The 12,332-nt window shown below is 33.7% G+C and overlaps 1 protein-coding gene across 1 annotated transcript in view; it reads right to left on the reverse strand.

The window, feature by feature from the left end:
- STXBP3 (syntaxin binding protein 3) overlaps positions 1-12,332 on the reverse strand; it is a 47,248-nt gene that overhangs the window by 21,277 nt on the left and 13,639 nt on the right. The window contains exons 5-9 of the mRNA XM_006197385.4: positions 11,820-11,898; positions 10,372-10,472; positions 6,067-6,221; positions 3,469-3,559; positions 536-660 (exon numbers count right to left, since the gene is read on the reverse strand). Coding sequence (XP_006197447.1) covers positions 536-660; positions 3,469-3,559; positions 6,067-6,221; positions 10,372-10,472; positions 11,820-11,898 — 551 coding nt within the window. The remainder of the gene's footprint in view (positions 1-535; positions 661-3,468; positions 3,560-6,066; positions 6,222-10,371; positions 10,473-11,819; positions 11,899-12,332) is intronic.

Here is a 12,332-nt window from a genome sequence, read left to right on the forward strand (position 1 = left end):
TCTATTTGATATTATTTTTTAAATTAATATGTTTATATCAGAGTTAAGTCAATAATAGGTACCAAACTGGTAAACTGTGTCTATTCTCAACAGCCATCCTATTGAGTTTCCTAGTCTTCTTATCTTTTAAAATACATTATATTGACAAGACACACACAGACACTTTTCGATGTATGATTCAGAATAATTACAGCCTAACCAAACTGAATATGGTTTCTACTTCAATAAATATAGTAGTGGGCTTAGTATTTACTGAAAAGTACAAATTTCAACTGTTTAAAATGTATCTTTGCTGTAGACATAGTTAAGGAAGCAAATACACCAAAAAAGCTTCAAAGTTGTTAAATTACCCATTAACTAACAAGGTCAGGATACTTTTAATAGATTATGATTATAAGAATAAGAGAAGGATAAAGTCTCCAAATAAAAAAAGGTTACAGGGGCTTTAGATTTCTGGTGGCTACACGAATCATTAAATGCTAATATCCTTTCCCGTTTGTATATGCCCTATATATTCCCTTCAAGTTATACTTGCTTGTATGTATCATTCTCAATCGGCAGCAGATCATATGCCATTGCCTGAAAGGTCAGTTCATGCAGGACAGTAGACACAGGATCAAAGCCACGATCAATTATTATGAGCTGGGAATGAGTTTTACCCTGGAATAACAAGATAAAATTATCTTAAGAAACTTCAATTTCTTTGCGTGAACACAATTTTACTATCTTAGAAAACAAAAGCAAACTCTTCCTAAGTTCTGCCACATTCTTACGAATGTGAAGTTACATTAAAACAGAAAAATCTGAGTGGCACAACAGAAGGAAAAATACCACTACAAAGCCAAAAGCTTTCATAATTAGATTAAGAGGCAATACAATATTGTGAAAATTCCTTTTAAAAAAGTAGTATTTGGCTTGCACTAAGTCTATTTCCTTAGGAATTCAGCTCCATAAACACTAAAACTGATAAAAATTATGAACAGGTGCTATTACTTGAGCTCTCTATGCTACACACTGTGCTAAGCAAGAAATATCGATATTATTTAATATCGATAGCAACCCTGTAAGATAGTGACTATTAATGCCATTTGATAATGGGGGGCATTAAGGCTTAAAATCAAGGAACTTGCCCAAATTACAGAGTTAGTATGTGGCAGAATTCAAAGCCAGGTCAGCTTCATTCCACAGCCCACACTCTTAACCATTATGCTGTACGGATGCCAGCTAAGATAATAAATCACAATGAAAGCTTTGTTATCATTAATTCACAAACAGCACTAATCATTAAACAGTGAGTAAGAGAGCTGGGAAAAATTCTTTTTTTTAATATGGAAATTTTGCTTTTAATAGTTATTTTTTAAATTGGGGCATAGTGGGTTTTTTTTTTATTGTTTTTTGGGGGGAAAATTCTTAATACCAGATTCTTCCATACTTCATTTTAAAAAAGTAATAAATTCTTCAGATTATTTGAAGAAGTAAGAGACAACTACAACTCATTACACAATCATTTCCTATTTATTTACTTATAGAAGACAGAGGTAAACTACAGATCTTTAAAATTTTTTCAATTTAACCACTCATTTAAATAGACCTTAAGACAGGACAGTATAGTGGTTAGTAGCAGAGCCTCTGGAATCAGGCAGATCTTGGTTTGAGTACATTCTTGATCACTGTTTTGCTGTACAACTTTGAACAAATTGCTTTACTTGTTAATATCTCAGTATTCTCATTTATAAAAAAATATATATATATATAAATAAAATCAGAACCTCTGTCTTGTAAGATTATTGTAAAGATTAAATGTAATAATACCATGAAACACTTAGCACAGTGTCTGGCACTTAGTAAGCCCTCAACACATGTAAGTTATGAGTCTTCAGAAATACAAACAGGAAAAGGACAGCGCAATATAAGTGCTATATCAGGGTTTCGGGTTATGACGGTATGTGAGAGGAAGAATCGTTCGACTCAGAGAGTGAGGAAAGACTTCAAAAAGGAAGGTGACACTTTCTCAGGTCCTTGAATGAAAAAATGGTATCAAGTATTTGAAGAACATATAATTTCTGAGGCAGAAAGAATGAAAAGGACAAGTTTGTTGTGGATTTTGTCTTTTTTTTCATTGAAGTCATGAAGAACTAACAGGATATTTACTAATACAGTGATGGCTTATCTCTTTACTCAACAAACATTTACTGACTGTCTACTGTGCTATGTATACTGAACCATTATCTTCATAACTACAACCAGAACAAACAGCTTTCACTAGTCCTCCAAACCAAAAACTAGTTACTTTTAAAGTTTTAAACCAACATTACATTTAAGTTTAAATCCTCCATTCTAGCCAAGTTGTTTGCTTGTGAATTTTGCCTTTTTCTCTAAGCCTCTGCCCAAAGAATCCTGTTGGAGTGATGGTATGGCTCAAGTGGTAGAGCACATGCTTAGCACGCATGAGGTCCTGGGTTCAATCCCCAGTACCTCCTCCAAGAATGAATAAACCTAATTACAAAAGAATTCTGTTATCCAAGTGAAAAACTCCCTCTTCTATCATATTATATTCATTCTTCAAGTTCAAGGGCCTTTTCCTCTAGGATGCCTTCCAAGACTCCAGTTAGAGTAAGATTAAGCCCCAGCCTAGGTTCCCATTTCATTCTATGTACTCTCCTCTCATTCCACTTATTACACAGCACTGTAATTGGTGGTTTCCTTGCCCATTCTCCTTTTTAAACTATCAACAGTTCCTGCTTCTCATTCTTCAGCTACTGTAATATGGCTTCGCAGCCCTCTGACACCACCTCTGTCAGTCTACTCTGGCTCCTCACTCTCCAATCCAAGCCCAAATGCTGGAATTTCCTAGGTTCCAATCCTAGTCTTTGGTTACTTTATATTATCTTGATAAGATACTAATAGCTGTCATTTATTAAACTCCTGTATGTGCCAAATGCATGCTAATTTGCCTAATCTTCATACCAAACAAGCAAGGTACGTATTATCTGATCCATCTTATAGATGAAAATATAACTCAGAGTAAAAAATATGTCTACAATCATAGAGCTGGCGATAACAGGAATAACTCTATAAATGTTTACTCAGTGGCAAGCATTGTTCTAAAACCTTTATGTGTATTAATTCATTTAATTCTCTCACTAGTTTAGAAAACATATATTCTCTTATTATCTCCATTTTACAGACAAGAAAATTTAGGCACAGAGAAGCTACATAATTTGTTAACTCACATATCTATGAATTAAATGGCAGATCCAGGATTTAACCAACACCTTCACCACTAAACCATTCTGTCTATTAAGGTTTCCACTATCACCTACATTAATGAGTCCCAATTCAAAATTGGGAATCTATGTTAACGATTCCCAAATCATAACTGGAAAATTAACGAACAACAGTTTCGTTGGCTTATAAAGAAATAAGACAGACTTTACGCATCACCACTATTTGTCTTTAATACATTACCTTTATTTGACTCTTTTCATCAATCTTGTAGTAGTTTTCAAGTTTTTTTTCAACAAGCTGGGCAAGCTTACTGGCATTATCTAGAGGTTTACTAGAAATGGAAAAAATGTTCAAACAATTACTTTTCTTTCAAGACACACTTTATAACATTATCAAGTTGAATTCTAAAATTAAACCATAAATTTATTAAATTAAAAGATTTTATAAACATGGAAAAGTTCAGATAATAATACATGAAATATAATGTTATAGCAATTTGTCTGGATTTTATCAATGTAAACCTTATATGTGCTTTGGATTTTTTTTTCACATGAAGAAAATACTATAAATAAAACTGCCGTTCCTTTATTCCCTTCCCAATTCCTGGTCTTCTCCCCTACTGTAACTGCTGGGTCATACAGTATAGGTATTTTCAACTTTTCTGGATATTACTGTATTACTCTCCAAATTATTTGACCAATTATCTCTCCCACTAGCAGTATGAGTTTCCCCACACGTTCTCTAACATTAGGCAATTTTCCAATAGTCTTTTGCATAAAATCTTGTATATAATTGTCTTCTAAAATGATAAAATCATAGTCTAAATTGTAACTTCATGACCAGCGATATTAGTATAACTTCTGAGTATACAAGAAAAACGTTGGAAAAGGCTCTTCAGTTAGTACATCAACCTCAAAAACAGGATCTCCTTGTAAGGGCTTCAAAGTATTAAAGGATTTTTTTTTAAGTTTTTTTTTTTTACCTCAAAGTAAATAAAGCAGCAACTATAAAGAATACTTTATTACACATTTTGCTTTAAAATATTTTCAGAAGAAAATAACTTCATGTTAGAATTACACTTGAAAAGTTCATAAGGCATAAAGAATACTCTGCAAAAGAACAGGTAGGATTTTTAAAGCCTGGATTATTATTTAACTATTACAATAACTCAAAACAGGTCCTTAATGAGCTATTAAATTATAAAATGGTTAGTCATCCCTTGGTATCCACAGGGGACTGGTTCCAGGACCTCTGTTGGATATCAAAATCCGTGGATGCTCGAGTCCCTGTATAAAACGGCACAGTATTTGTGTGCAATCTATGCACATCCCCCATATATTTTAAATCATCTCTAGATTACTTATAACACTAACACAGTGTAAATGCTATGTAAATAGTGATAATAATGTAAACGTCATGTAAGTAGCTGCCTGTGTGTAACAGATCAAGTTTTGCTTTTTGGAACTCCCTGAAATTTTGGTTTTTTAATATTTTTGATCCACAATTGGCTGAATCTGAGGATGCTGAACCTGGGGATACAGAGAGCCAACTATATTATTCATTTCCCTGAACAGAGCCAAACACCAGGAGCAGAAGCTTGAACAGATCCTGAACGCTAGCAGAAGATAAACCACTCAGTTCAGAATGTAATTAGCATATCACCTGTAAGAAAAAGAACATTTCTAATACCTGAGGTGTGAGTAAAGGGCTTCTCTGGTAACATCTGAATTAAGGAGATTTACTATTTTTTCTAAGTAATTAATAGTAGATTTTTTAAATGGTTAAGGATAATGTAACTTAAAGTACTACATGAATTTGAAATTAAACAATTCAGCCAAGTAACATGACAAACGTCAATGTTTAAATTAAAGAAGCTTTCAAAAGAGAAACGAGTGAACGTACTTAGTAGCAGTGGTAGTACAGTATACTTACTTCTACCATTTTACTAGTGCCATGCACTATTTTGAGTGCTTTACAGATATTAATTCATTTAATTCTTAAAAAACTTTATAAGGTGGGTACTTTTATCCTCTCATTTCATAGATTAGGAAACTTGAGGGCAGAAGGATCACACAGCTAGTAAAATCCAAGCTGTCTGGCTATACACAACAACACGGATGTCTCTCAGAATACAATGCTGAACAAAGCCAGAAATTAAAAAAAAAATCATGATCCCATTTATACCAAGTTCAAAATCAGGTAAAACTAAAAATGCATTAGAAGTCAGGATGGCAGTTACCTCTGGGGAGGAAATAGGGGGTGGTGACTAGAAGGGATCATGGGGGAGGTCTCTGAGATGCTGTTAATGTTCTGTTTCTTGACCTTGGTAAAGTTAGATGGGTATGTTTAATTTGGAATGAGTTCTCAAGCCATAAAAATATAATTTATGCATTTTACAGTAAGCCTTACTTTTAAAAAGAAGCAAATAAAGGCACATGGTACTAAAGTCAAACTTAAACTTTTAAGAAACTCCAAAAATCTATTTATAACCAGTATCCAGATAATATGGTCATTTAATTTGTTGGAAATTTAATAAAACATTAAATGTAGGCACATATTCCCCATATGACAACAAAGGCATTCCTCTAATCATTCCTGAACTTATGAAAAATATACCTGTAAATCATACCATAATTTAAGTTCTGAAATTCAGAAACAGAGGTTATTAGTTACTCTGAAGTTTAAGCCTTTAAATCTGCTATATGTCGAGCATAATTTTATGAAGAAAATGAATTCTGCAGACCAACACACATAAGCACAGAGACTGACTTAGTCTGTACCAAAAAGCAAATAGACAGCATAACGTATAACATATAAAGACACCCCCAAGTGTCTTACCTTTTATATCTTACTCCGGGATTTTCATCCAGGGTAGCACATACTGTAACTATCTGCTCAGCCATCGCTTCCATAATGACATCTTTTCCATTTGCATTACTAGGGTCTGGACTGTAACAGTAATAGAATGCATCTGGTACATCAAGAGTATATACCTAAGTTAGGCCAAAAAATTCACACTGTCAATCTGGAAATTTGATTTTAAAAATATACCAAGAAAAACACAGCTATTCCTTGGGATACTAAAAAAACAAAAACAAAAACAAAAACAAATTGTACTAACCATGCTGTCCTGAAACAACTGTGTTTTTACCTTAGTCAAATCTCATTTTCTCTGTCATCTTGACTTCATCCTTTCTTTTTCTCACTCTCCTTTCCTGCTTAGTCTACCTCTCTCCTTCAATTCTTGGTTCATATATAGATTGTACTGTTTGTTTTTTTCTACCTGTGCAGCAGATGAAAGAATCTGAGATAGCCGAACTAAAATAAAACTCTAACACCTGGAACAAAGAATCAGCAAAGCCAAAACTGGTCTATATATCTGACATACATTAAAATCTTAACCCATTAGAGAATAACCTAGAAATTTTCCAAAGCGGATATATAGTTTCAATTCTTTAGCTTACATTCTTAATGCCCTTAAAATAGAGAGATACTTCCCCAAAAGACACAGCATTGTGACAGACATAGCATTTACTTACATGCATAGGATGGGATTAGAGATTTACTATGACTATTATTTGAAGGATATAAAAGAAAAAGCTGTGTAATTGGAGTTGAGAGTTCCCTATTAAACTAATTTTTTAAACAATGACAGTACTTCCCCTTAGACTAAAATAATGTATTGAATGTAAAAGTATACAGTATGTAATAAACATTATACATTCGCTAATGAATTACAAATAAACTTTCCTACATTTCCTTTCACAAAAAGTCATTTGTTTCTCTGAACGTAACAGATCACCCACAGCAGCAGTCTAAACATGGACTGAGATTTAGCTGCAGCTATCACTTTTGTCTGTGCTTCCAAGTTTTGGTTGCTATGTTAACTGCCAACAAGTACCCTACAGCTGGACTATGGCTTCCTCATAGTATACTATTCCACTCCAAAAGATAAAATCTATTCAAAAATATTTATTGTCCCTCCCTGTGGGGCCTCTCCCTATTGGAGTACCCTTCCCACTCACTGATATCCGACTTGCTATGGTCACTGGATGTGAGTAGATGTGACATATGCCACTTCCCCACAAAAGCTTTAAAAGTCACCATGCGGCTCCACCATTTCTCTCTTCTCTCTGCTGTAATCCAGACAGGGGCTACTCCTTCAGTCTCAGAATGAAGAGGATGTAGAGCAAAGCCCCAGTCAAACCACAATAGACACTAACATGAATGAGAAATAAACTCTGCTGTTGTAATGCATTGAGATTTGGGGAGTTGTTACCACAGTTATCTAAGCTAGTATCTAGTACTCCAATTCACCAAATAGAATTTGGGAGCTGGTTTTCATTTCATGCTCACATTTCTTCCCTTTACTTTCTTTCCCTCCTCCTCCCCCAACTTTCCATCACTATCATGTTCCTTTAGACTATTACTAAATGCTTTCTTCATCTTCATGACCCACAATCAGCTCCTTGAATATATCAGCTCCCCACAACTTCCACCTACCTTTCTTGCTAATTTATAGCTAGCTTAGCTATAAACAAACTCCTCTATATTCTTGAATGCTTTCCATCTAACTGCCCTAATGTATACATGAGGGTATTAATTAACTTAAACCCTCTGAAAGGGAAAGAGAGCTTTCTTTAATACCTCTGACCCACAGATTCAGGAGAAGTCAACCTCTTTACTCTCCATGTGACTTCTAAATGTGCTCAACATCCAACTTTTCTTCTTTGGAGAACTATCATATTCGACTTTATCAATCTCTCCTCAATGATCTCCTGACTTCTCCTTTTCCTTCAGGACTTCAGGACTTTTCTGCAGGAGCCCATTTTCTGTCACTCTTGATAGTACCTGGAGTCTCCTACAACCTGGTCTCAACCTACTTATAAACACAGCCTCATCCATCATACAGTCACCCCTTATAATCCAGATCCCTGTTGCTCCCTTGCACCTTTCTGCTTCTGTATCTTTGCACTCTCACTTCCTAGAATATTCTTTCCTTCTTCAAGACTCCCTTATGAAATTCTATCCATTCTTCAAATGTTTTCTCCTTCTCTCAGAGACAGTTAGTTAATCTCTTGTGGTAGATTACAAGCTGCTTCCTCAAAAACCATTGTTCCCTTACTTTTCAGTAATCATACCAATTGTTTGGGGGAAGCAGCCATATGCCCAGCTAAAAGCTGTATTTCTGTTTTCCATGCTCTTAGGTATTGACATGTGACTGAATTTTGGCTAACAAGTTATAAATGAAAATTATGTACTTCCTTCTTTCTCTTCTTCATCCTGCTTCCTCAAATGAGAATGTAATAATTCCATAGTCATCTTGGATCATGAGGGCCACCCTAGGAGACCTGGCCCCTGACAATTGTATAGGACCAGCATAATAGATATATAGCCCATTTCCTGACTTCTTTTATATTGGCAAGAAATAAATTTCCATCTTGTTTAAGCATGGAAAGTTTAAATTGTCCTGTTACAAGCAGTTGAACCTAATCTTCACTGGTATAGTTTTGAACATGTGCAACACTTTCTCTTATACAGCTGAGATGGAGCATATATCTTGCTCATCTTTTCACAGCAGACCGCTCTGCATCTGGAAGGCAGGGTCTACTACACATGATCTTGATAAATGCTCATGTAAGCCTTTGCTCATAGCTCAAGGCGCTTAGTAGTATTTCATTTATATCTTCACTATCAAACAAAAGATCATAATATTTTCACTGTAATTTCTCCATAATAGTTAAATTATTAAGTAAACTATCCTAAGATGTTTAACAAGAAGTAAATTAAAAGAAAAAACTTCTTAGGGAAAAAACACAGCAGACAGATATGACCTTAATCACAACATTTTGTAAAGATTGGTTAAGTAGAAGATCCTCACAAGATTTGTCTATACATGTAAACACAAGTTATTTCCATCAGTCATCAAATTAGCAGATATCTACACAAACCTCCCCTTCAAGCACAGCAGTTACTGAATTTTAATGAATTCTGAGGCTAAAACCATATTTATCTTCCATGTGGCAAGATGTTCTGAGCATTTTTGTAATATTTATCACAGTACTATTTATATCCTACATCATTTTAGGAAGTCCATTTTTACCCTACAATAAACTTACATATCATATTAAAAGGAATCAATCTAAAAGAAACCTTTAGAAAACGGTTTAATGTTAAGCAGACATCTTAAAATTAAGCAAATTTGACTATGGCCTTTCTTCGTCAAAAACAGCAATAGCTTAAAAGAAAAATTTGTTATTTAGGACCTTTCTATTTCTTAAAATGTTGACCTTATCGTTCCAAAAAACAGTGAACACTTTCAACTCTATGAAATGTTAACACAGAGAACAGAGCTGAACAGTACAATAGGTGTGTGATTAAGGCAAGTTACTTAACCTCTGATTTCCCCATCTTTAAAACAGAGATAGAATTACCATCTATTCATAGGGCTATTGTGAAGATGACATGAATATTATGGAAAGCATTTAGGAAAGTGTCTGACATACAGAGAGTACTATGTGTTCGCTATTATCACTATTATTTTTAATTGAAGGCTCATTAACTTCTCCAAAGGCAAAATAAATCTACAAAAATCCTTCATTTTATAAATTAAAACAAATGACAGTTTACATAATGTTCCATAAAAAGTTTATTAAAGAACTTTGTTTTAATATCATAAATGGTTACAGAAGCTAAAAGCATTTATTTCTTTGGAGTCATCCAACAACAATTGGGCTTAAAATCTTTTGATTTCAGTCTGATAGGGCTGTAAACCTTGATATACACAGGACTTAGTGGCAGATGAGAAATTTAAGTTTCACTTTCATTATTAATGTTATACTATAATTTAGTACTCATGTTCCTCCCTTCATCAGAGGAAATGTTTATTTGTGGATTGTTCAAAATTCACCAAATAGATAACATATAAAACATCTTTAGGATATACCTTATTAACAAACAGGCTCATAAAACTGAATTTTAAAATCCAGTATGAACTAAAATTAAAAATAAAGAAAGTCTGGGTCTTCTGAGCATGAGCCACCCATTATCCTTGCTTGCCTTTGCAATAAGCCTTTCTCTGCTCAAATATATAAATACATATATACGTACATATATACGTAAATAATAAAAAACAGAAAGTACCTGAGACTCAAGTGGAATGAAGGAAATATTTATTTCTTTACATCTTCTTATTGACTTGGAGCAAGAAGCCTTAATCTTGTTGAAGAGACTATCAGGGCAAACTGAGAGAAGAAAACAAACCAAAACATGTAACTCCATCTAAATTTTCATTCTTTTGAATAAGTTATTCCAATATCCAATTCTTTTATATATAATTACTGACTTTCACAAAGTAATTTACTATGAGGACAAAGATAATGTATAAATATTGTTCTTCACTTTACAGAGCAGAAGCATTCTAGTCACGAAGGCTGTAATGGATATTTCATTTTCCCCATTCATATCCACCATAACCTAAGATATATTCCCTTAGAATGCTAGTAACAAAGCCAACTAAAATTGTTTGAAATGAAAACAAGTCCAAACTCAGGACTTAATAATCTTTCATAGAACTTTCAGAATTTCTTAAGAGTTTACACTGCTTTTCTATATCTGCCACTAAGGGTAACCATACCATATAAATTTATTTTTCCTTGAATTACAGGAAATTTCTCTAATGTCAGGAAATTATAAGTCTCTAAACTAGTAAGTTTAGAGCCCATTTCCTCCCCTCCTCCCACCCTCCTTTCACCTAACTGCTTATAATTTCACTAAATCTAGGCTGGAAAATCAATCAGTGGCTCCTACTGTCTTTTAACATGATGCTCTTTAGCCTCAAGATTCCTTAAATTAAAAGAGGCTTCACATTCATTAAATTCTATCAATTCCATAAACATGTATTTCTGAATGATAAAGTTACTTAAATGACAAATACTTATGGTATGGCATTTTTTAGAATGCAAATTACTACTAGACATGAGATAAATAATAACTGACAGGAAAAATAACATACTACTTCAAATGATGATTCTCTTAACTTAGAGACCAAGACTTAACTTAATAAATGGCATTTTTATTGCTGCAGTATAACTATGTAAGATAAAACCTAAAACAGAATTATATGTGTCTCTGGACTTTAAGATTCTTTAGTTTAGCTGCTTTCCATCTGAATGTACAGCATAGAAAAAGACACATGATAGGTTTTCTCCGTTAATATTAGCAAACAGATGGCAGTTTCTCCCAACGGGTCTTATTTTTTATTATATAATCAAATTCCTAGTTGAAACTTTGATTTAAAGAAGAATTCTTCCTGTTATCATCACAGAATTTGAGAGGTAGCCCTCTCTGACAACTCCCTCAACCTGTATACCAGCAAAAATGATGGTCTTTTGAAACTGTTTGGAATGATTTAATTTTCTATCACCTTAACATGAATTAGGATAGATATAATCTTGCATTTTTAGATTCTTTCTAAATTAGATCAAACAGTACATAAAAGTCACTCACTAGTATTAGAAGTATTGTAAGAAATACTTCATGATTAATAGGATTTGAAACAATGAAGCAGTAACTTTTGCAAAGCTACTTACAGTCAGTAAAGTATAGATACGCTGCTTTATATCTGTTCTCCGATTTACTTCCAAAATCACGTAAAAAACAGTCTACAGACTTAAAAAAGGTTAGATGTTAATACACATTTTATCAAATACTAATTTAAATATGCTAGCTTTTGAAATAACTAAGATTATTTTATTCTGATGATAAAATAAAACCTTAACTGTCAACAGTTTAATTTATAAAAGTTCGTAGCATTTTAAGATGCTATGTTGTCCAGCCAGTTATAGCTAGAAACGTATTAAGTAGTAAGGTAAAATGTATGAACAGCATACTCTTTGGAGATAAGGAGATCTCAGAATGGTCAAGTGCCTGGGAAGCTGAAGCAACAAAAAAGACAAGACCACTGGAAGACAACAGATCAAGGAATTGAGAAGCCAATGAACGAACTGGAAGTATTACCTACACGGATAATTAAACCATCTGAGACTGACTGGAGAAGTGCGGAAGAGACTGACAGTGAGCTAGGAGCTAAAATTGTCAAGGGG

This window comes from Vicugna pacos, chromosome 9 (assembly GCF_048564905.1).
Source record: "Vicugna pacos chromosome 9, VicPac4, whole genome shotgun sequence".
Lineage (NCBI taxonomy): Eukaryota > Metazoa > Chordata > Mammalia > Artiodactyla > Camelidae > Vicugna > Vicugna pacos.